At 37.2% G+C, this 26,726-nt stretch overlaps 1 protein-coding gene across 1 annotated transcript in view; it reads right to left on the minus strand.

Annotated features, from left to right (window-relative positions):
* Positions 1 to 4,857: 4,857 nt before the first annotated feature.
* The window catches only part of UGCG (UDP-glucose ceramide glucosyltransferase), a 28,474-nt gene continuing 6,605 nt past the window's right edge, over positions 4,858 to 26,726 (minus strand). Inside the window, exons 2-9 of the mRNA XM_082497287.1 lie at positions 15,087 to 15,228; positions 11,800 to 11,902; positions 10,798 to 10,899; positions 10,319 to 10,431; positions 8,283 to 8,461; positions 7,775 to 7,861; positions 7,166 to 7,355; positions 4,858 to 5,830 (exon numbers count right to left, since the gene is read on the minus strand). Coding sequence (XP_082353413.1) covers positions 5,660 to 5,830; positions 7,166 to 7,355; positions 7,775 to 7,861; positions 8,283 to 8,461; positions 10,319 to 10,431; positions 10,798 to 10,899; positions 11,800 to 11,902; positions 15,087 to 15,228 — 1,087 coding nt within the window. The 3' untranslated portion in view covers positions 4,858 to 5,659. The remainder of the gene's footprint in view (positions 5,831 to 7,165; positions 7,356 to 7,774; positions 7,862 to 8,282; positions 8,462 to 10,318; positions 10,432 to 10,797; positions 10,900 to 11,799; positions 11,903 to 15,086; positions 15,229 to 26,726) is intronic.

Genomic DNA, 26,726 nt, shown 5'->3' on the forward strand with positions numbered 1-26,726 from the left:
TTTTTCCTTATTACCCAACATGCTGCAAGAGCGCCCAGATTTGCCCATACTCCTTCACTCTTGGAGCATTAGTCTCAGACATATTTAACACCACATTCACTGCGGTTCTCTCCCTCTTTCTGTTCCCATTCCTGTATGTTGCTGTCCTAGGGAAAAACAGTGAAACTGAACAGAAAGGAGGCAAGTGACAGAAGTATGTGCCATGCCTTGCTCAGGTTTTGGGGGACTGTCCAGCCAAGGAAGCAGAACCTCGGAATTCCCCCTCAGTGGGGAGTTACTGAGATGACCCAAAAGGCTGGACAAATAAAACATTGTTCAAGCTTATAAGCAGTCCAGAAAGAAAACACCTCTGATGTTTCTTTGAGCCTTCCTCTGTCTGCTTACTGACAGATGAAATGAAACTGGATACCAGTCCAAATGGCTCATGATTTATTTAACTTTGAGCTGATGACTTTTTATATTAGAAAAAAAAAAAACATTACTTTACCTGTCTGGTCCACCTACAGAAAAGAAAAGGCTTGTCAAATTCAAGGCTTCTTGCAAAGTTTTATATTGGTATTAGTACATACATAATTATATATAAAAGTTCATACATAAAAATGTATGCACATAAATGTATTTATGTAATTGTATGTATGTGCAAGTAGAAAAATAAAAGTTAATTATATATACACCGACAGAATCCCCCAAAGGCTTCATAGTTTCTCCGTGGCTTCTCATTTCTGCAGCTCACTTTTGAATATGTTACTGCATTTTACATGTGTATTACCCAGGTCTTCTATTGTCTCAGCACCTCCCTCAGTATTTTGGTACCAGAGGAAGTAAGGAGCCACCACCAACAACAATAAGTTACTGTTAAATATATGAAAATACAGTCTTCCAGGCAACAGGCAAGCCTTAAAAAAAGAAAAAGCTACTCATCCCATGGTAGGAACGTGGGGGGGAAGACTAGCAGAGCTTCATTTTGGGCTTCAAATATTCATTTGAGCTCACTGCAACCCTGTGAGCAGATCTAAGTTTAACACAGGCCCAGAGGATGCAGAGCCCAAGTCAAGAACAATAACTCACTTCATGTCAAAGCCCAGTGAAGAGATTTCTTTTGACAGCTCCTGTTTCATGCTCCCAGTGAGCTTACTGGCTTCCTGCACAGGCACACGAGCCTGACCTCTCCCATTCACCCACAAGTTGGCTGCATATAAAATGGCCATTAATTCCAGCTGGCACATGGGTTTGGCTGAGGCTCTTCCTTCCCGTCAGCAACAGGGAAAAGAACTGGGGGCACATGTGGGGGGGATGAGACAGAAACAAGCAGCAATCCACAAACTTTCATTGCAAGCTGTCTGGTTTGCACCTCTTAACTGATCATCTACAGTCACGCCAACATTTAGGCAAAAATACTTAGAGCTGATTAAGATAGAGAAGAGGAAGTATATTCTCCCAGAAGCATGAACCACACATCAGTAGCTGCCCACTCTTGATCTGATGAGAATTTAAGAAACAAAGCATTCCAAAAGCTGTGTTGGAAAGTATTAGGAATACTACTTTTCTTTTTTTAGTCTCTTAGTTTACAGGAATAAGCTGGGTAGTTATTTTAACCTAAGCTAAGCGTGAAGACAAGCATCACAAACATCTTCCACTGAAAAGGCTAGACACACTTCTTTCCATATACAAACTGCAGGGCTTCAGCATAGTTAGAAGAACATTTACAAGACACTAACCTAAGACAACTTTTGAAAAGAAAACACACTGGACGTTAGGCTTAAGACTGGCTGTTTGCCTGTAATTGCACAAGACGGATTTGAAGGAAGAACTGGACGTTGATCTGCATGTAGGACTTTTAATTGAAGACAGAGCCAGCCATCAGTAGAAACTGCTACCAAAAAGGAAGCATTTTCAGCAAATATTTGCAATGTAGTCAACAGCAACTTTCTATATGAAACAGGTAACAAACACAGCAGTGGCTAAACTGGCTGAAGTGCTTCATTAGACTTTGCTTCCTTATTGAAAGGTTCAAACTCTAAGAACCAGAAAAATGAGCAGGGTAAGCAGCATGTGGGGAACTTAACCATAAGAATTATCCCTTATTCTCAATTGCCTGATAGCTGGCAATGAAAATTTGTTTGTGCAATGCAGAAGAGATAACAGCCTTTAAAGCAGTCTAACTTCAAATGCTCAGGATCTACAGGATATGCAAAGCCAGTGGGGTTTGGTTCTGTTGGCTTTTGGGGGTTGTTTGAAATTACTGCCATTCTATACACTGCCAACCTCTGTTCCAAGCACTATTATTTAGACAAGCCTGGAGAGTATTTAACCTGAAGTCATTTTGTACAAGTCTAAAAAGATTATCTATTGCCATACAAAACTTTAGGTTTCCTTAGCCTCAATAGCCAGAATTAGTGTCACAGTGGCTGGGGGACCAGTTCAACCCAAGAACGGCTGGAGCTCAAACTCACCTTAAAATTACATGATCAGAAATTAAATGTGAAGATTAAAAGAAGCCTTTGAGATGAATGAAACAGCTTTCAGCAGAAGGGATATATGAAATTAGGTGGTTAGAAGGAAACAAACTTTTCCAGCTCACAAAATAGACTGAGAAGAAATGCAGGTAGTCAGTATCAGGACATAGAAGAGTAGCAATGAAAAGAATTCAGGTGGGAAAGATTTCATTTGAAAGCACAGAATAAAATCAAAACATTATTTAATAGCAGGCAGGAAAATAATAACAGAACTCAGGAAATGGAATTTAGGTATTGTGCTGTGTGGCTGCAAATGCATTGAGCACAAAATACATTCAGGAATATTTAAGTTCCTATAAATAGTTTGCAAGTGATTCCAATGGTACTTGTTTCTGCCATGGCTCCCAGATTCCAACAACTCAATAAGAGACTGTGTGTATGATAAAGTTTTGCATTAAAAGTCTTAAGTATTATGGAAAAGATAAGAAAAAGCCAAGTCAGAAGACAGAAGCAGCACAGAGTGCTTTCTTGGTAAAGCACCTCAAAGGAAGATGTCAACACTACTCCTTAATTTCAACATCTTTTGTGGCAAAGATATCCATCTCTACAATCTCAATCTAGGCTGACTACTTACGATAGCTAGGGAACTATCTGTTCAGTTGTGAGGTTTTTACACACAGAAGTTACTCTACAAAACTAAGGATAACTCAAAATCAGATTCAGGCACATGTGAGTTAATTTCAGTGCAACATAAAATCCAAACCAGATGGTCCAGGTGTAAAAAAATTCAAAAGAAAGGTACACCCATTTATTGCTTGAAGATTAATTAGAAGTCAAGTCTATCAACACTGCCATAAATACTTAAAGCTGTCATGTTATGGCATCACTGAACAAAGGGGGGGGAGGGAAAAACCACCATGTATTCCAAACAGATTGTATTCAAAATTTATTTTTAAATAAAAGAAAAAACAAGACAATGATTTTAAATAAACATGGTATATTCTACACATCTGTGGATCAACACAACTTTACATAAGCCATTTTTAACTTTTAGAAGTTCTGTTGCAGCTTCTTCTACAACATTTGACAGTGTTGGTTTCCTATTCCATAATCAACCAAACAATACCCAGATGAAACTATTTGCTTAAGTGAAGCTTTATTTTTCATAACCAAAGATGGCTCTACTAATACAAAAGCACCTGTTGAACAATTATCCCCACCAAATTTTTTTATAAATGAAGTCTGTTCAGCCTTTTTTTTGGTTCTGTTCCATTGCCTGCATAGAAATCAGCATAAAGCTAAGTTGCAAGCTAAGCTTCACTTCAGCAGTGCAATGAATGGCATCAAACTTCATGAAAGAAATGAAAATACAAACATTGTCAGCAAAATTCAACTATGTAAAAAACAATATTACAAACAATGTCTTTGTGGGTCACAACTAGACCAGCTTTCAGTGTGCAACTTTCCTCAGGAAAAGTGGTTTTTCCTGATTCACATGAAAAGAACGAAGCATGCAAAAGCCTTTGTTCATACAGAAATGCCCATTAAAAGAATTCCATGGTATCAGAAGGCAAAAGAGATATTAAAGTGGGTGAAGCATTTTGGCCCAGAGTATGTTTTACAAGACATACATACACATTACATTTGTGTAGCATATGACAGGTAAGGTATAGGCTCAGTAAGGTAAAAACGTCCATTTTTATAAATACATGTCATTATTGCTAATATGCTACACATTATCATCCAACTTTTAAAGCTGCTTTGTTGGCATTACCCTTGTAATTAGCAGCTCACATTCATGGTGAAAATATGTTATTCCATATGAAGAAAAGTAAAGCAGCATAAAGATAATTATGAAAACAAAAGGCTTATGCAACATCCCTCTCTAGCTTCGCTGTGTTTTTTTAATTAAAAAGTGTTCAAAGAAAACGAGTCCAGTTCACCACAAATTAGGAAGTTTCACAATGGGGTTGGAAACCAAGCTACAGGGAGCCGGGAGGGGGAGGGGAACACGGCATGCATTATAATCTAGTCCTTTTAGTCATACCACCGGAATACAAAAGTCCAATTTAAAGGCTAGACTAACAGTAGAAGGCAAAAAGCCAAGAGTAGACTTAGTTTGATATTTAAATTAAGATTACAATTTTAATCAGTAACAGCAAACTCACCCGGCCCTTTAATATATTCACAATATCTACTGCAATTGAATACTTAATTATGACTAGTATAGGTACGTACGTTCACTTTAAAAAGATATTAAATACCTGCATCATGAAATTACATTCTTAAGACATCGTGTAAGAAAATAGCTCATGTGTGAAATGTTTCTGAAATGTATTTCTGCTCCCTTCTACCCCCTACTATGTCCCCCCCACACACACACCCCCCAAAGCATTCACTCACAGGGAAAAAACAAGCACCCCTTAAAAAAGGATGGAAATATTGAAGGGGACCAGCTTGGCTAGTTACAGCACAGTGCTTAACAAGGTTCAAGACAGAACCAGATCAGAGTTGGCCAAAAGATATACATGCCTGACCAGTAATTCCTTCCAACTCATTCTATCAAACTCAGTCCACTTTTGGTTCATTGCAATGACTAAAGTATTTCATATATACATATAAACACAAGAGTCCAGCTTTAGTTTGTTTTTGCAAAGCATTTTTACATTTCCATTCGTTTTGTTCTGCAGCAACTACAAGAGGTAGGCATAAAGCATTTAAGAGCTTCTTTCCCAAGGTCCTGTTACTAGCTCAGTTTAGTAGGATAAAACAGAAGTCAGCTGTACTTCTGTGATTTTACTATGTACAGCCTTGTACAATCCAGCTGGAAAATAAGCTACGTGAACCCTGGATTTGCTAGGCTAGTGCACACCATGGAGTAAGAAGCTGTTCATATCCAGGAGGATACTTTTTTTTTTTTTTTAAAGTGTTTACTGCAGAGCATTCCTATAGTATGTAGATATCAGGACCAATTCTCTCCATTTCTATTTGTACATAGGAGCAAGGTACCATTTGGCCAAGACTACAGATGTATTTTCACAGATGCAAGTGCCATGCAAAAATAAATTAAAGAACAGATACCAAAACATGAAAGTAGTAAAACTACTGAAGGTAGATTTTTCTTAAAAGTATTTATATAAACAATTTATAATACTTTTCTTCCCCCCTTTCTCTTTATGACATTCACAGTTACACAGCTGTGGCTATACATCAAGAATTTCTTCTGCAGTGCCTCCACAACGTAATCTGTAGCGTCCTGTCCTCCAGCTAATAGTGGGGTCCCACAAAGCAGATAGGAAAATATAAATTGTCATGGATTCTCTGATGAACCAAGCTACTGCATAATCAAGTTTTGAAAAACACAGAGCACCACCCTAGGAACATAAAAAACAAGTATTTAAACATACTGATTATTCAAAAGGAATTAAAGTAATTTAAAGCATTTGTGGTACAGATAAATCTGTTTTAAAGCTCATTATACGGATTTACATATCAATAGCATATTTTTTTATAAGCCAAGAACATTTTCCTCTTCAAGATATGATCACCCATATTAAACATGAGGAATTTGGCAGAATGACCCAGAAGGTTTGAAAAGAGACTTGTATGTAGAGCAAAAGTCAAGGAAAAAGTGTGACAATTTCACTTTTTTCTTTTTGCAGCTTTGTAAGACTGTGCTCAAGCAGACACTGGGTTTTTGCCACAGATGCCAAGAACAACAGCATCTACACACAACACATGCACATTTCCAGAGGACCGAAATTCAAATAAACATGCCTTTGGCCTAATTGCATAGGAAAAGTGGGACCAAATAAAAATCTTATATCCTCTCTATACTTTCTGCTCTTTTGAGCATTTCCAGATACATGCAGAGCTGGAAATCTAAGAGGCTTCAGAAGAGGAAGAGTAGGCACAAAGCTTTTTACATGCTGTGCGTGGTGAGAAGAGTAATCAGAAAGGTGACCGTTAAACTGACCTTCTGGAATCCTACACAATCAACAGAAGGCCCAGTATTTTTTTTTTTAGTTCTAGTATGTGCTAAAACTACCAAAAGTACTTCTCTGTATGATGAGAACTATTTGATAAATTTGAATACACAAATAGTTATGGATCAGACTTGGATGGAATATGGACACAGCAGAAAGTCTAAATAGTTCCTACAGCATCAGGAGAACAAATGCTGTTCTGATTTATGACGTCTTTGTATATTAAAAGTTTGAGGCCTCAACTTCTAAAAAATAAAATCTTCCCATCACTAGAAGTAGGCTACAGCTTTCTTATAGGTCCATCATTACCAAAATAGACTGAAAAATGTATATATACACTTCAATAAATACAGTACAAAGTGACAACTAAGAACCATAAAATCCTACAAATCTACTGTTCTTGTACTGTTAAAAACAGATTAAAAATTTCTGGATATGCCTAGGTAGAGCAGACTAGAAATGCAAAGATTAAGGGGGCAGATAAGCAAACTTTCAGAGCCTAGGCAGAGGCAGGTGCACACAGCAAACAAAATTACAACCAAGCACACTTACTTGTTTTCACACTACTATAACTGAAGCTTGAAGACTGAGAAGTAACAGGATTTGACCCGTTATTTCATTGATGTCAAGAGAATTATTTTGCTGTTATAATTAGGTTTAGCTTTTTGCTGAAGTAGATAGCACTAGTAACTTTAATAACTCCAAAGAAATGAAGCTACGTACCTGAACACCTTTTAGTTGAATGTAGTCAAATATAAACCACGCCAAGCAGTGACACATGAAAAATACCATTATATCCCATCTAAACACATGATGAGCTGCCCATCCAATAACTAGACTGGCAACAAAGCACTCCGAGATTGGCTCACAAATTATTGTGGCAGGTAACATATTAATTCTCAGTTTGGCCCACCTAGAAGAGACAAACAAATCAGTTCTGACTGTGAATTATTCTTTATGTACTCCTCCCCTACCTCACCAAATGATGAGCCATTATGGCCTTTTCTGACAACATTAGTTTAATCTTTTTTAATTTACACCTCCAAATAAAATATTGCAAGAATTATCCCTTAGCATTTAAAAGATACTAAGGTTTGTTGGTTTTAGTTTTTTCTACATTTTTTCTATTATTAGTCATACTTCTGTGGAAAGTCAATGCCTCTGTCCCAACACTAACAAGAAGCATGCAGCAAGCTGTGCATTGGAACTTCAGCATTCTGGACACTAGATCAGATGAGCTTGGAAAATGTATTCCCTCTCATTATCAGGTTATTCACATCAGAAGCAGGTGACATAGGTGGTTAGGAGAGGAAGTAAAGACTAAAACTTTACCTGATCATTCTGGACTGAAATTGAGAAATTGAATATGAACCAGAGTTTTGCATTGCAACTTGTGTGGCCATCGCAAATTTCCAGCCCCTGGAAAATGAATTTTTTATTATTATAAAAAAAGCACAAATAAGAGATGCAAAAAAACAATTAGAGAACAAACACTCAGGGATTTTATTAGGCTTGAAAAGTTTCTTTGGCATATGTGCCATATTATCACAATAGCTATAAGCAAAAAAAATAGTGTATTTTATCAAATCTCTTCATTAGAAAAGAACAAATACCACTTCAATAATACTTAAACCAAGTTCTCAAACTTTTTTCTAAAGGAATTGACAATAATATTGCTTAATTATTTCTAAAAGCGCACACACAATAGTCTTTTAGCATGTTGTAAGCACATTTGCTGTATACATGTGAAGCTGACCTGAACACCTATACTTACAGTATGTACTATATGTTTAAAAAAATACTTAAATTGCACCTAAAGCAATAAGCAGAGACATCTTACCGGTCAGCTATAGCTTTGGCCATAAAGTAGTCTTCAGCAATATACTGCGCAAAAGCTATAAGTCCTCCTGCTTGGTCCAAGACATCCTTCCTCATCAAGCACGACATTCCTGTTACACACTTAAAGCCAGTTAAGTTGGCTGAAATGTATGACCTTGGATGTGAAGTTCCAAAATAAACCTGCCAAAACAAGATAAGGCTTTTAAAACTCCACATGTATTTATGCAAGTACTAGTCACTGGCAACCTTTTCTCCAAAAATGTTTGGAGGGAAAAAAAGGGCTAGATGTGGCCAATTATGACAGTGTACTTGGAAAGATCTTTGCCACCAATCTAAGAAATCTAGTTTACCACCAAATCTGAGAAACCTAGTAGTGTCATTGGCTGTGTTTTCACACATCTATTAATGGGTTTTAAATCCACATACTGAACTACTGTATTTCATTTAGTACTTAATTTCTAATTTATTGGGGTTGTTCTCATGGAATACATATACTAAAAATCCATTAAGTAACTTACTATGAATCACTAGGATTCATATATTATTTGGCGATAGCTGACAGACATATGCTCTCCTTCTTCTTGGAAAGATTAACTGCATTACTGCGTACGTGTTCTTAGAAACTTACTTTACAGCTGTACAGAAGCAGGAGAATTTTGTTTACTTGCAAACAGAAATAGCAAAGAAAAAATTCAAGTTGTAAGAAAGTCTTTCTACAAGATTCAAGAATTTATAACTAGGAGTTACCTATAAAGAGACAGTAGAAATGAGTGCTAGCACCTCTCATTACTATTCTTCCTATCGATGGCTTTCACACTGGTCTTACTAAATACAGTAACTCATTCAAGAGGAGGCATGCTCATCTTGCAGTATACTGGATCTGGAAGCAAAAAGCTCTTCCAGGAATACAGAAGCAGGAGTTGTGATTTTTTCTACTTTATCACTTTGCGCGATAGCTCCTTGCTCTTCTCTTGTAAGAAGAAATTCAGATTTTGTCACAAAAATCACATGAGCTGCCCTCTCTGCATGCAATGAAAGAGTACTGAATTTCACCACACTTTCATCTCTCACATTTCTGCCTTTGACACATATTAGTTAGCCTTGGGGCCAAAATGCCATATACGTGCCAGCTTAGAATAAAAGACAATTGATTAAATTACATGCCTTGAGACACAAGGAACAAACAAGAATATTCAACCTCTTTATTTTACAAAAGAAAACTTAGTGAGAAAGAAGAGAGGGGAGAAAAGGACAGAATGAGTGATATGAAGATGGTGGATAGGAAACAACTGTTCACTTTCTCTTCCAAAAGAAGTATTAGAAGACATGAAATAGCACTATAGAAGAACAAGGGCCAGAGTGAACGAAGTGGTGGTTCCTGTAACACATAGTAGATCTATGGAACTTCCTGGTGAAGACAGTTATAGGTGTTCCAAATCTATATGGACTCAAGAAAGAATGGAAAAGTTCATGTAAGAAATCTGTTCTTACTAGAATCCTAATATAGGGAGGATTAGCAAATATACATGTCTATTTCCTGCTCAGGAAGTCTTTCCGCTAAAAACTGTGGAAAGTTGAAACAGTATTACTGAAAAACAGAATATAAGCCTTACTTGTGTTCTACTCTCCTCAAGGGCTCTGCTTTATAAGCCCTGCTGGAAATAAGATACTGTGTGCACTGGACTTTGCTCTGACTTGTCATGGCCATTTCTGCATTTCTTTTCAGACATCAAAATAGAATTAATGGCCCTTTCCGGCTACACACTAGAAAGTTCTTCAGTTTTAACGAATTTTTAAATAAAATGCATCATTTTCATCCTGCAATCTTTACTGTTTATATTGTGAACTTAAATATTGAGTCAATGTTCAGAGCACCACAGTAGAATTTCGGAGCATTTAAAAGATATCCTAGATAGTTTGAAGTATGACTGCAGCTGAAAATAAACATTTCTTCACTCAAAAGGTGCAAGAGGCACTATACAACTTTTAGTCAGCAAGGTCCTGCAAAAAACCAAACCAAAACAATATTGCACTCACTTGTTCAAGGGTAGCAGCAAACCCCTGTCTGTCTGCAACATAGGGAAGCCCATGGACCAAGCCTACTTTTTCAGTCATTTGATTGGCCATATCTGTCAGTGTGTCTGGTGTTACTAAGTGACAAATGAAAAAAGACAATTCATTAAGCAATTCTGTCATTAGCAGACTACTGTATAGAGACATTCGTTCTCACTATATTACCAGTATCAAGAGCATGTATACTTCAATGCACAGTATTTTGGAGGAACAAGGTTTCAGAAAAAAACAACACTAATTCTCAACAAATACAATGGAAACCATTTCAACACTATTTTTTTAAATGGGATTTTCACCTTTAAGTAGAGATTAAACATTTTTATACTAGGAAAATATTTTTTCTGGATTTTTAACTCTCCTTTCTACCTATATTCTCAGTCAAAATAATCTCTAACAACTGCTTGCCTACAGGGAATAAGAGCAACATAACAACACACACCTACCTCTGATTCCACTATCACAAATCCATATGAGATCATATTTGGCAACTTCATAGCCAGGCATTAAATTGTTAATCTTGGGGTTGATGCCAACCTTCTTGCCACCTAAAAAATACAAACATCATCAAATAATGTACGGGGGGGTCTTTTTTAGACTACAGACTCAATACCCAAAATATTTAGATATGCTAACTGAAGAATAATAAATGTTTACCCATCAATTCTTAAAGTCCACTGTTATGAAAAGGATTTAAATTTTAATTATTTCTCCACTTCTACATTTTAGATCTTACTAAAATTATGCAGAGAACTAAAAAGAAAAAAATCAAATGCCTCCTCAAAATGGCAGGGTAACAAAGTTAATGTAATTAAAAGGATAGTAAAACTACAAAGTTCATTACTATAGTCTGTAAGGCAAATATTCTCTACCTCTTATTTCTTAAGACTAGTGATTATGAGCATTATATACTACAGTAATTTTAGCAGAAAAAAAAAAAGTAGCAGAATAAAGTCAGTCACACTTTTCTGCTTCCAACTGACAGACATGGTCCAGTTTGTTTCACGTCAGAGAAAAAAAAAATGACATTGTACTACCTACTTCTAATATCCTTTCCCTCCTCTAATTCAAATGTAAAGTGAACAAAGAGCCCTAGAGTCTAAGCTGATGAAAAAGGATTGTTGCAGGACCTCAAGCTCAAATACAGCCACAACTCTAAGTCACTTCCTGCACATTTAGGTCACTGCAAAGGCAGGATTTAAACTGCTGTTTCAGATTTAGAAGGAAAAAAGTTGCAGGGGTTCCATAAATCACTCTTCCTACAGTTTTTTTGGACTGATGTCACAGATTGTGACTATACACTTACTTGTCTACCCCAAACTGACGATTAAACTACAGAACCAACACAGGCTGAACAAAACAACTATTTATTTTACAATACTGTACATGGAGTAGAAGATGAAAACATTTTACAAGTAAGAGTCCCACCTTCAAGTTGCACTGCTTACCTATGAACAGTCTAGCATCAACATTTGGGTATTTGCCAAGGAGCTTTTTGCAGACATCAATAGCTGGATCATCATGATCTTGTACACAGAGTAGCACTTCATACTAGTAAAAACAAAGAAGTATACACACACATATATATTTACACATTTAAAATCAATACGGTCTAGAGAATAAAGCTTAAAAACATACCAAACTGAAAAAATAAAGAGCCCTGTTACAGAATTAAAAATAAAACCAAAAGGATTGTTTTACAACTAAATATTATTTTTTAATGCACAACTAAGTACTTGTGAAAAAAGAACCAAGCCTGTATCCCAATACATTCTTACACCGAGGAACATTAGTTGTCCTGTTATTGGAAGGGTTTCTGTTAGGCATGAAGCAAGACATCTTGGTATACAAGGCAAAATTTTTATTTCCACTTCCATTTTTATTCACACATGAATCTTAAATCCAATATTATATTCAATGAAGTTACAGCACACAAAATATTAAAGGAATGATATTATGATACACTTGACTGCATACCTCTGAGCTACACCTTCCTTTCCTTTACTTTGTAGATGCAGAACAGAGTGGAAGACAACCCACACAGAGCAGTATATGTACACTTCATTGTGTAATAAAGCTAAACTCAGGAACATGTATATGCATATGTAATGTATATGTATTTTCCTCATGAATAGAATAATGGTTAAAAATCAACAAGAGGTAAGGGAAAGCTGTGGCTGTTTCAGCAATCAAGGTACATGCTTGTTTTACACTTGTCTACAGACAGTAGATTAAGAATCACTCAACATTTTGAAACTGCTTTGCAAGCTTTGATGGAGCTATTCCTGTTTCTGGATTAACAAATTCCTTGGATACTCCTTACTTGATATAACCTTCCTCATTAAGTTAGATAAATACATTCTTTCAAGAAAAAAAAAAAAGGTACTGTTAAACACAAAACACCCTAACGACTAACTGCATTCAGAATATTGTGGAAACTTAAAATCATTAACCACTAAATGGGAGTTGGTAAGACTTGGTCTAGCACTACAAACTATCAGACAAACCCATCTCTACCTCTCAGAATGCAAACCCAAAGCCAATTTGCTTAAGGAGTGAGCAGTATTTGATTCCTGTTGTTTTGCCAGCATGGAAAATGGAATTTAAAGGGTAAGAGATCTGTCTCATTAAGCAGACAGGTCATTCCACCACAACAGAGCAATCCTGACAGCATGAACACCATAGAAATTACTAACAAAAGATATTACTTCTTCATTGCTCATCCAGTTAAATATATAAAAGAACAACTATTTTTGCTAGCAATTAAGTAATCTACAATCCACACAATGCAATGACACTTCTATATCCAGATTCTCCAGGAAATTCAACCAGAAATAAAAAACTTTGACATTCCAATATTTGAAAGCGGCCTTTGTATGCAGTAACAAAGTAAAGAACTACAAAATGCATAAATTAAGAAGAAATACAAAGATGCTTATCTACATAAACATTACAATCAGGTTCATTTGGACATAACATGAACAGAAAGATTTATGCCAAAAATCACAATATCACAGTAGGTAAGAACTGTTCACTGATAAATATATTATGCGCAAGTCCTGCAGTTTAGAAGCTGCATAACTGGCTTCTATGCAAGAAAAGATTATTTCACACATGGGGTATCACAGAAGAGTATCAGACAATCAGTATCACTGCAAGTTGAAGTCAGCTTTACTGGAACAAACTCAAGATTATTCTTTAATAATATTCTCCTGGGCCTCTGAACTTTGACATTACACCACAAATTAGAATAAAACTATTGCCTGGTATTCAATCTTTTAAATGAAGTATTTTTGTGGTTATTGTACAGAAGTGTTTTCAGACAGTTTGGGGATCTTGTTCGTACTGTATAATCTGTGCCCCAGCAAACTGAAGGATTCATACTTCCATTTTCACTCTCCTTGGGAAAAATACGATTGTCACTATTGTTACCTGAAATTCAGATTGGTGTGGAGTAGCAATATTAAGATTTCTATCTGTATGTATAAGTTGCCAGAAGAAAGGGTCAAGACTATGTCCCATAAAGCAAGATCCAGCATAACTGTTTTTCTGAATTCTCAAACAAATTGTATTTGTAGTCAAAGTTTCAACTGCATAATGTTTTGATGCTTGTTATTAGTATATAAATAGCTTAAGATATTGTTGCAGCTTCTATGCACTGTTTGCAATACTGGCATACACAGCATGCCTCGAGTATACTTTAAACTTATCTTGGCCACTCTTAACCTTTCTTGCACTTTTGTGAGTCAAAAGGATTCAAATGTTCATGACTGAAGCTTTTCAGAAGGCCCCAACTTCAATTACAGAAAAACTATCCAAATGGTGGGTTTTTTTTGTTTTGTTTTACCCTGCCTACTTAGGAGTAAGTTTTAAAGCTCTTAAAGTCAGAATATCCAAAGGAAACTCACTGTACAGCTTACACATACCTTTGACCTTTTACAACTGAAGCAGCAGTGTCAGAAGCAGTTTCAATAAGAACTAAGAAAAGTTTTTATTAAAAATAAATGACAAGTTTTAGAATTCAGGAGATATGCAGTAGAAAATCTAGTCCTTTTTTCCATCCATGGAATCATACACCAAGTAGCAACTGATGCAGCAAACATTTGCAGATTTCTCCTTTAAGTTGTAAGCTCCTTATAGCAAGGACAGCATCTGACACACTTATCACCTAGGCTACAAAGTCAAACAGTGTTCAATAGCAAACATAAGTTTTTATTAACTATTTGTTTCCCAACACTGATAAGTGGCTTGGAGACTATCCTACCTACCAACAACTGTTGAGGTACACCACCTCATCATTGAGAATTCTTTGTTAGATGAGCCATCAGTAAGAACCACCAGCAAGTTGCAGGCTATCAGTTAAGTATTTGCTTTTAGGGGATCTGCTACAGAGATGTAGTTAATAGAGAGGGTGTCTGGCCTATCAAATGGTCTTTTCTAAATTGAAGGGTTTCATACTGCTATAAACACCACAATACAGGAACAATGACTAAACAAATCTTAGTGAAGTGTAGAACACGTTCCATCCTTAAGCCTTGGTCATGTTCCTTTACAGACAGCTTTTTAAAAAGAAGTAAGTTTTGTTTGCAACATGTAAAATACATTATTATGCATTTTCTGTGAACGGAACAACAATCCAAGACATAATCAAGTTACACAGTTCCAGCCTAACCCCTGATACGACTTTTGAAGGCATGGGAGAAAAAAAAAAAAAGACACTAAATATCATACATACTTTTGGATAATCCAGTTCAAAGAAGGTTTCTAGGTTGTTGATCAGGTTAGGATCCACACCTTTTAACGGCTTTAGAAGTGAAACACCAGGAAGCTTGCTATATGGCTGTTTGTCTGTGGCTTTCTTATTGAGGTGGAGGCGTCTGTAAGGAGAAATAACATATACCACCACATAAAGAAAATATGCTGAAGTATTCAATTCAAAATACAGTCAGAACTAAGAAAGCTTGGGAGTTAAAACTGCTGCAAAAATAATAGTTTTTGTTGTAGAAACAACAGCTATTTTTATATATGATAGTTGATTTTTCAGAAGCAATGCCTAAAAAACAAAATGTTAGCACTGCATGTAGCTTAAATTCAGTCTTATTCAACTGATTAGGCTTTTCAGATTAATGCATTTTGCTCTATGCATTTTGAACAACAAGAGTATCACTGTCTTCAAAATGCACAGGAGAAAGATTTTTCTGCCTTTCTCCATAGCATTAAAACTCATAGTATATAACAGTATAATCAGAAAAACCAATTTACTGTAAACAAGGCAAGAAAAGAAAAGGGTCAGGTGCTTTTTCCAGCATTAAATTACACAAAATTTACAGCAAGCTGAAAGCACAGGGGAAACAATGGACTCTACTCATTAATTTGTTAACAAACACCTCCAAGAAAAGGATGATGATAAATCAACTATAGTGCAAAAAACCTAGAAACTGGACATCAGGCTGGGTCAGAAGTATAGATAAACTGAGAATACAGTTCCAAACAGTCATTAGTATTTCAGCAATGAATATACAAAGTAAAGTGATGATCACATCTCAACTCACTAACATGAATGTTTAATCCTACTTCCTGTGTGAATGAATATGAAATTAAATTTTGAAAGCTTGATGTGCCAGTATACAATCAAATTTATATTTACTTGATGCAATTTAAGGAACTGGAGAGAAAGTATTTGCTGAAACTTAAAATTTGCGAATTGGTGTATATACTGCATACCATCATTCTCTAACATGCACAGCAGCCAGATTGAAAGAATATTTTATTTCAGCATGTATCTAATGGTATCAATTCTTAACTTAAACTTTGACACTTTAAAATTTATGAGATGCTGCCCAAAAAAAACCCCAAAATTGAAATAGGGTTGCTTCATGGAGTGCTTCATCCTAGTTAAATGATTTTAAAAAAATAAAGGCATGCTCCTGAAAAAAGTGCCTTGACCTAGTGAAATTACTGAACTATGAAGAAGCTCCACTAAAAGAAGAGATTCCAGTAGTTCTCTAGTAATTTTCTCCTGAAATGAGGTAACAAATGTGATATCACTGTCCCATCAGCCCCACTGCTAGCATGCTCCTTTCAGTCAGGTTTGCAAGCTGGACACCAGGGGCATAATGCTGTTACAGAGAATAAACAGTGGGCTTATGAAAAAAAAAAAAAAAAAAAAAAAACAAAAACAGGGGAACAAAACAGATGATGTCCTTGTACTGTTATTGAGTCCAAGCCTGAGCACTGCAGAGGGAAACTGAAACACACTTTCTGAGCAATTAACAGCCAAGGGACGGTCAGATCAAAGTCAGAAAAGCAATAGTTCAGGTAGCTACCACAGACAAATATTTCCTTACTAATTTTCACAAACATAACAGCAAACAAGGTGCCAATAAGAAGGAAGAGTCTCAAGAATGCAACTTTGACCAGGAGGAACAAAAGGTAGATAATGCTGGGGGGGGTGGAGTGGGAGTACTCCATTTAAAACTGACTGTAGCAATGCACATAGCTTTGTACGGAGCCAAAAACCTTGCTGAACAAGAAACAAGAGAAGGAAGTGGCAGAATAAATGGAAAAGGTAAGGACAGACAGGATGAAGACAGACTTGAGGCAGGACTGTGATAAAGAATAAGCACCGAGTGATAAAACTGCATAAACTGATAAATCTTGCAAGGCATCCTATTACAAATCAAGCTGACACACAGGATTATGCAGGTGATTGAATTACATAAGGAAAAGCCTACACGTGGTATAAGAGAGGGAAGCCTTGGAAAACATGCAAATGAGGCCTGCGGCATTATCAGGATCTATTCAGCTATGAAACACCATACACAGAGACTTTTGACAGAGTATAGCTCAGTACGGTAAGACTGTCTCTAACATGCTATCTTAATAAGACTCGAGTTCATGTTCTATTCATAATGCTGCACAAAAGTGGCAGCCTGCCATCCCGAAAGCACTGTGGTATTGTGACACTAAGGTAAAGCAATTTCCATGTCAGTAATTGCAATGCTCTGTTACAGTCTATGGAGCAAGAGGCAAATTAACTGCAAACCAGATCATTTTACACTGAAAAGGACTATTTGTGATGTGGCATATTCTGAAGAAGAATTAAGAAGTTACAACTGAAAACTTACCATCACCAGAGAAACAGGCCAACCATTATAAAAAGAACAAGTTACTATGTTCAAATTAAGGCTAACATTTAACATGGAAGACAAAATAGACTAAATTTAAAGAACATTAACATTGTTGATGCAGGTATGTTCTAGATGAAGTTGTGTATTACAGAACATGCACCAAAGTCTCCAAAGTAGAGGTAAAATGAAGCAGTAAGTTGATATTTTTGAGCACTAACTTGTGCTTATAGCAGTGCAGTTCTCAGGTGCTGTGATCAGTAGTCTTCATTACCACAGAGCATGCGTGACACATACAGTTTAAAATTATAAAGGAAAGCAATCCTTTCACAACGTTTGTAACACGTATAGAATATTAGATATTATTTTGCACTGAAATTAACCCAAAGCAGCCAAAAACACTTAGACATACTTGCTCAATGCATTTTTTTCTACCTCTGCCTAATGCAGTAAGCTGCAGAAAAAAAACCACTATACCAAGGAATGTATAACTTTGAACTTTGAAACAGATGCTAGCAGAGCACTATTTAAAAGCACTTTCAGATCCTGTGTGTGAAAGGCCAGTATCCAGGTTATCTATAAGCACTTTTGCACCTACATATATTAAATGGATAAGCCTGCAATCCCTAGGTAGTGAAACTGAAATTCTTTTGAAGACGTTTGGTGCTGGTGTACATAGGTGAGGAAAGAAAAAGCAGCAGGATGGATAATAGTGTCAGGAGCTATACTTCATCTACCCTATATCATTTAAGAGGCATATGCAAAATTTTCCTCCAACTTGGTTCCTTAACATGATATGAACCTACAGAAAGAACTGCAGTCTAGCTTTCTACCTTCAGCAAAGAAAATATTTCCAAATACAAGATCCAGCTACTGAGTTATCACTGCCCAGTATACCAAATGATGAATTCTTGCTACACTGTAGCAAATTAAGCAACAAAACTTTTTTTTTTTTTAAAGGCAAAGACTACACTTCCTCACCTCATTAAGGGCAAGAAAGTATTCTAGCAAAAACACAAAGCTTGCTACAGTAGACAGACTGCTGGGTCTCTCAGCTGAGATAGTAACCCATGCCTTTTAAAAGCAACTGAAAAAAACCCTAACCACTCTTTATTCACTCATTTCAACCTTCCCTCAGCAGCTACTTTACTTAAAAGAACTATCTTATTAGGGGGATGTAAATAATTCTTGGTCAGAAATTTGTAACAGATACTTCAGAAATTTGTTGAATACTTCAATATTGCAAGACAGCAGTAACAAGATGCAGGAAACACTGAAGGTATCCCTCGAAGGCCATCAAAATAAGCTAGCAGATCATTCTGAAAGGGTTGTTTTCCTGCTTCTAATTCTGAATTTACACACTCCCCCTTTCCCCAGTTCATTTTCATGTTAGTGAGCTGAACTCTCTCACACAGGTGTTTATGGAGTGTTGGTCTGCTATTGAGTAACAGACAGACCTTGCCTTGAACAGGAGAAATAAAATCTAAGATTATCTTGCTTCTTTTGGCAACAAAAAGGTAAAAGGGATGACCTCCTCATATCTTCCCTACTTTTCTTATATATATCTTGTGTTAAAACATTTCCAAAAATTGGTACCTTTATATACAGAAGAAAAAAATGAAGATTCCTAGGGATACACTACATTGGTCAGTGCATTAAATACAACTGAAAGAAAAACTGGAGGAGTTAAAGTACTGTTACGGACAACCTCTAAATTCATGAAAGGGTTAACAGCACCCTTACTTCACAAAGACTAGCATTAGCCCATTTAACATCCTACCACATTAATGTAATGTGTAAAGACAATTCCACATTACAAACTATATGAAACGAAAGCCAACATCACTTGTGGCCACAGGCCTCCTAGAAAATGGACAGAAATACTCTTAAAGCAAGAACTAAACATCTCGATCTTGTTTTCAACCTCCCCCCCGCACCCCCAGTCGAGTGTAGCTGAACCAGTTTAACTACAGACTATTGCTCAGAGGCGCTCCCTCCTTCCTCCTTTCCTCTCTTTTTCTGGGATGCGTTGTGCTTCTCAGTGGTGCTGGCATTTGTCTGATCCCACAGTGACCTAGTTGAGATACTCAAACCACCACATAACTATAACCCCATATGTAATGTTAGCATTTTTTTTAGTTTAACTTAGCAAATATACAGTTTGAAAGGATGATCATGCAGATTCACCCACAGCAAAGATCCCCTGTGTTCCTTCTCAGTGCTGCCATCAACACCAGCCAAACAAGACATCGTGCCCATACAATCCTGCTTCAACTCACTCACTGAACAGAAAGTTAAATCTGGCTTTTCCCCCCACTTCAGGTTGTCTTCTGCAAAATTAGAGTTAGGGCACCTTAAGGAAGGCTGCAAGAAGGTCCAGAGCATGTTCAAGAAGGTGACTGTGAATGTGCTGCCAAGATCATGGGAGAAGATGAGGAATAGGGTCTCCTTCCTCCTCAGGCTTCAGCATGGGAAGAGCTACCCATGGATGAGCAGCATATGGCCGCTCACCATAGAGTGAGAAGAGGACTGGTGTCAGTATAAAGGAAGCATCAGGGGCACACCACCTTCTTTTGGAAACATACACAAGGATTTGGGGTCAGGCACCTGAAAACTCTTCCACAACCAACTCTGCATCACAGTTCTCCTTTACAGCATTCACTCCCTTATAACTTGCTCCCAGCCCTTATTTGCCTGCCAGAGACAGCTAATGAGAATTAATTACTAGAATAAAACACTGCCAATGTTCACAAGTGACTCGAAGAGATACTTAAGGCATGTGGCACTTCTACTTCTCTTGGCTGAAAGGAAGACATTGCCTTACAGAAATATGCTGGTGCAAGTTCAGGACACCTTTGCTTGACTGCTGGTCCAGGTCAACCCATCCCACCAGCCAACCAGTGTTCTCAGCTGAGCAACTGGCAAGCCTGCCTACACCTGATTCAGTGGCCATATGGACACACAGCAAGTCAATCTACCCACCCACAGACCTAACAGTTACACAAGTGTCAGATCTAACAACAGGGAGCAGCAGAAACACACAGCTGGGGACAACTGGAAAGGACTTAAGAGGAACCCTAATGTCACTTTTAGTATGACAGCAATTGTAATTAAAAACAGTTAACATGTCACTTGGTCTTGACAAAATCCTCAGAGACAGGGGGAAGCAGACAAGTCTGAAAGACAGAAACAGTGGGTAAGACTCAGGTGCCCACTTTGTAGTACAGGCTTCTCGTGGCTGTCTGCCATCACAGAAACAGTCATATAGGTTTGTGTGTGCCTGCAAAAAACCTGAAAACAAGGAATGTAATCCTGCTGTTTGCATACTAGAAGTTTATGTTGAATACTAGAAGTTTATGTTGAATACTAGAAGTTTATGTTGAAAAGCATGCTGCAATTGGTTAGTGTTTTATCACATGCCAGCTGAGGGTAGAAGGCAGACCAAACATTTCAGTCACTTTCAATGCACATTTTCTTCTGTACTACATATGCCTCCCCAGATGAAAAAAGAAAAAAAGACCTTAGAATGTAATGCACTGAAATCACAATAGGTAGTGGAGAGGAAGGGGAATGATCTAAAAAGGAAAAAAAAAAAAAAAACACACTTAAAGACAAGTTCTAAAATAACAACAGTCAAAGCTTTTCCACCAAAAAAAAAGTCAAATTAGATGTCATGAGATGGAATTGAGTGACACAGAACCTAGACTGTGATCACTGTAATTTTTCAGAAGGCAAACATTCTGAAAAACCAAACATCAATTTGCACTTCCAGTTTTGGGAAGTAGTACTTCAGTCAGTGACTAGTAGTAAAGAAACAAAATCATACAGTGTAGAACTGTAGAAATCTCTTCTGGTGCTATTTGACATTTTGAATTTGAAGTCTTCATTCACAGCTGAAATTCTTTAAGAAGCATCTTCCAAATATTATCACAAGTCACATTCAGTAGATAAAATACTGTATACATTTTTTTTTAAAGGGGGGAGTTTAAACTTCTTTCAAACATGTTTTGGAGTTTTAAGTAGAAAAAACACTTATCTTTCAGGAAGAAGAAAGAGCAAACACGACAGATCTCATCTTAAAACCAGCAAACACTCCCTTTTTTTAATATAGAAATTGTTCTCCTACTCCCTTCCCTGCCCCTACACGATAAAAGAGAAACAAACAGGCTCCCATACAATAGATTGCAGTTAAACCTGAACTAATGGGAACCCTAAATAGTTTACTGTTCAGCAAGCTGAAATGAAGTGTGCTTAACAAAAACACAAGTTGCCTACAACTCAGGCATTACTGGATCATACCAAACATTAAGATGAACAGACAGTTTTTCCTTGTAGTCTATCTGCAGGCTGCCATCAAAATAGCAATTCATTCCCTGTTTCTGCTTTCCCACACCCTCAGCCTACTGGTGGCTATAAAGCAGTCAGCGCCACAAGATAAATTGGATCAGCCTGCTGATCAAACAGAGAACTATCCCACAGAAAAAGCTAGCTTGCTGATCTGAGTCACCATGTTATAACATAGCCACATGCTCACTAAAGGCAGATTAGAATGGCAGAAATGTTTAGAAAGGTGTAGGGGGTAGGAGGGGATTTGGATTATCCCTTTGAGCATCAAATCAAGAGCCATTTAGGCATGAATATAAAAATGCTTTTTGATACAGACTCCTTGCAAACAAACTTCAGAAGACATCCAGGATGATCTGTTTTATTTATGAAAGTATCTCCAGTCGGTGGCAGTAACTCTGGGCCAGATAAACCAACCACAGCAGAGAGTTTTTGGTATAGGATCAACACCTCAATGTTAAGTAAAAGATCTTTTAACACACAAAGCTTCAGAACATTTTTACTGTGAGACCACTCAATTTGGTTTTCTTACTTTTATTTTGCAAATCTATAGGATTAAAATAGCTCAGCCCTATTCATTTCATAATGCACATATTTAAATGACAGCATTATTTGCTAAACATTAGATAATGTGCCTCCTGCAGACCCCAGGTTCCTCCTCACTGCTTCCTTTGTGCCAAAGATTCCTGTTAGCCATCAACATTTTCCAGTTTCTTCTCCCTAAAAGCTTCCAAAACAGTTAACTGCCAGTAACAGAATTGTGTTAATGACTAAACAGAAACTACATTAACAAATCATAAAGTAGATACCATGCCAGTATTTTTCTTTTTCTTAGTTTTCAGTGGATGACAGGCCATTTTTTACTCAATTAACTCAGCTGTGTTTCCAGTGTGCAAAAGAGCATACCACTGAAGCTGAAGTCTTACTCAAACACCAATTCACACAAGTTTGAACACACAGTCTCAGGCCCTATTACCCTCAGCTGGGGTAATAAAAAAAGTTGAAAACCTTCTCTGGACTACATAACTGTCAGCGAGAGAGTGTCACTGCGCTCCCACTGCAAATGCCTTTGGAGAGCATGAATAAGCCTCCTATAAGGAACACGAGAAACTGAAGAAAGCAATTATAAAAACCCTCCAAAATAAAATAAGTTAAAATTACACTTCTACACTCAACACCATATTTGATGACATTTCAGAAGGGCAATTTTTTTTATTATTATTTTTTTTTACATTTCAAACAGATACAAACAAGAAATACTAATTTGGTAAATTTCACCCATCTTCTCTCTAAAAAAAAAAAAAAAAAAAAAACACAACAAACAGAAAAAACACCAAACACAAACACACAACACTTTGTTCATAGACCCTCAAAAAAAAACATTTACCTCCCTCACCACTACACAATCTACGTAAAAAAAAAAAATCTGCTTAGAAATGCTGTTACAAAATATACATATAATCTCTCAAAAGTGTTTAAAAGGAAGTGTGGAGTATCTTAATTTTGAAATATCTCTTTAGTATTTCAAAAGGCTAACAGGTACAATCCTTAACACTATATTTCAACCACCCACTGTAGCACCTCACACTGTGCAGTCAGTATAGCAGGCAGAGGAAAAAGTAGCTAAAACCACACAGACCCCTGCAGCCTGAAAATCCTGTCTACTTCCCCCTCTCCCCTAGCTCATCATAGAGATCTGTGAGGATAAAGACAGGAAGAATTTCTCACTTTCTAGTTGCTACTCTTGTTATTATTAACATTCTACAATTCAAAATATATGTTCTCATGAAGGAGATGAGTCAAAGTTTTCTACTTCTTTTTAATGCAGAATCTTACTTTAGCAAAGTCTGCAAGAAAAGTTGAAGAAGTATATCTCCTCAATAACAGCTCAGTATACTGACTGAAATCTGATTGTCAGCAGCTTGATTATTCTGTCTAACAAGGTGTACATATAATTAGATAAATATTTTTTCTGCTTCATAAGGAAGTATGGCACACTACCCATTACCAAATCAAGCAGCAGTCACCTGGGAAGTCATTACTATACAGGCATATTGAACCAAGATCTCAAGGACAAGCACTTAATAAAAATAGGACATTTGCAAACAACACAAAAAATGAATGTTTACCTTCATTTACAGATTCCTCTTCATGGACTGTACTGCTGACAAACCTGAGATGAGCCCTACCAAGGGAGGGGAACCAAAAATGTCTTTGGTTTACTAAGAGGTGTTTCTGAAGAGGGGGACAATAATTCAAATGGTCTAAACCAGACCAAACCAACTACCAGCAAAAATTGGGAAAAAAGATACGTTATTAGTTGCCCCACACTTTTAATGAAAAAAGATTGGCCTACTAGAAACACCTATCAAGTATTTGAAAATTACTTTAAGAAATACAACCATCCCAAAAGCAAAAAGTCAGAAGTAGCACTGACAAGATAGTCCTAATCTTTCACTTTGTACAACGCTTCACTTCAGCTTTCTATCTTTGTCTACACTTGTAAACATGTTTTTACCTTATTTGTCCAAAGAACAGCATAAGACTTCCTTTATGCATGCTACAGCTTCAATATTTACCTCGGGGCATGAATTCACCCAGTCCAATTATGACAGTGTATAGTCTAGCTTTGGCCCTCATCCACTACTATTAAATGCAACATATTTAAGAAAATTAAAATCTATTCACCTTGCAATCGGCAAAATTAAAAGCTTTTCTTTAATCTATAGCAAAACATTTCTCACAAAGTAATTAATCATTTATTTTAAACCATAGTCTTCAGTAAAATGCAAAGCCAATATTAACCAAAGAACCTGATTTCAGTTAAAATAAAAAGTAAAAATCCCAGTGAACTCTAACACCATTATTTGGCATTATGCAATTCCCAGGGAGTAACGGACACAAATACTGAAGGGTGATCTAGCAAACCAGTAAAACTAGTTATATACTTAGCATACCACAGAGCAGTTATGACAGAAATTTCACAAATTTTTACAACGTCATTTATTATCATCTACCACTCTACTTGCCCACCTTATTCAAAAGTTAGGCCTTCATGGAAACATGGTTCATGTAAACCCTCAACTTCTTTAAACTTCTTTGAAATCTTCGTATCCTGACAAAAGCTAACATACCACTCATAAGCTCATACCACAGTTCAGCTTCTTTCACTGAAGCTGACACACAAGGCTGGATGGCCCTCCCAGAGCTCCACTAACCCAACCCATTTCATTTCCACCTTACATACTCTGAATCCTGCAGTCTTTTCCCCTTCCATGCAAATCACTTAAACAGATGTCACTTGTTTTTAAATCCCGCTTGTCACATCTATTGCACCATCTTCCCTCCTCTCAACACAAGCATACCATCCAGCCTGCCACAGTTTCTTTCCTTTAAATCTACCCTAGACAGTCTTTAATCTAGGCTTTGGTTCCTTGCATTCTGTTAAATCATTCATGTTCAGAGCTGCTACTACCACACTGTCATCCCAAAGTTTATAGTCTGTATCTTATCCTCCTGACTCACACTATTAAAAAACTGGCCTTCCCTATCTGCTTCCAACATTATGGGTTTTCTCCCACATTGTTATCAGTCTCCAATTTTTGGTTCTGCACTGTTTGCTTTCCCCAATTATTAATCTTGTAAGAGAGAAACTAATTCAACTACAATCTTAGTATAAATAACTCAAAACTTAACTCCTGCTTTCTCCAAACCTGTCTTCCCCTTAGGATTATCTAAATTTAAGTCTTGTGACTACAAAGTATCAGGTAGTTTTCAACTCATTTAAAATAAGCAACATACATAACTCGCATCCTTCACACAACCTCCTTCTCAGCCTATGTGTCTCATACTGTGTAGCCCAAAACTGTGCACTGCACTCCAGACGTTGCCTCACTCATGCTGTGTAGAAGGGAAGAATCACCTCCTTCAACCTGCTAGTGATGTAGTCCAGGACGCTGTAGGCTTTCTTTGCCACCACAGACATATTGCTGTTCACAGTCAAATTGGCATCTACCAGCACTCCCAGGTCCTTCTCTGCCAACCTGCTTTCTAGCCAGTCAGCCCTCAGCCTGTGCTGCTGCATGGAGTTATTCCTGCCAAGTGCAGGACTTTGCCATTTTCCTTGACTGAGCTTCATTAGGTTTCTGTCAGACCATTTCTCCAGCCTGTCCAGGTCCCTCTGAATGGCAGCACACCCACCTGGTATGACAGCCACTCCTCCTAGTCCAAACTTGCTGATATGTCCCATCCTCCAGGTCATTAGTGAAGATGTCATACACTACTGGCCTCAGCACTCACCCCAACAATTTTGTGCGTCTCAAACTTAGCATCCCTTTAGTGGTTTCCATCTTCTATCACAAGCTACCATTATCCTATCTATGCACTGTGCATACAGCAAACTGCTGATATTTGGTCCAGCTTTGAGCAGGGTGTTGGAACCAAACCTCCATCAGGCTTTCACAGCCTGCACTACTCCAGTTTCCTTTAGAATGCCGAAAAACTGACTCTCAGCTCTAGGTCTAAGTTGTTAAAGTCTCAGCCACTTGTGTGTTCCCATACCCTGTCATTTTCCTGTGTTTCTCCCCAGTAACTGTACTTGACTTCACATCTTTGCATTGCTATCCTTCAGATTCACCTCTGCTACAATGCTGTCATTCACTTGCTGAGTAAAAGCAACCCATCAAACTGTATGGATGTAACACTCGCAGCAAGTATCTTAAGGTTTCTGCATAAAGTTGGGTTTGTCCTCAATGCATGGACTGTAGGAGACAGGGGTACTGAGAGACAGAGCAGGAAGATAAAAATGTTACCCAAGATCATCCAGAAGCCTTAGATAACATTCCAACTTTCCATGCTTCTCCAATATTCCAGTTTGTGGTGCTTTTAAACCTCTAAAATCTTCT

This window comes from Vanellus vanellus (assembly GCF_965231255.1).
Source record: "Vanellus vanellus genome assembly, chromosome: Z".
NCBI classification, from domain to species: Eukaryota; Metazoa; Chordata; class Aves; order Charadriiformes; family Charadriidae; genus Vanellus; species Vanellus vanellus.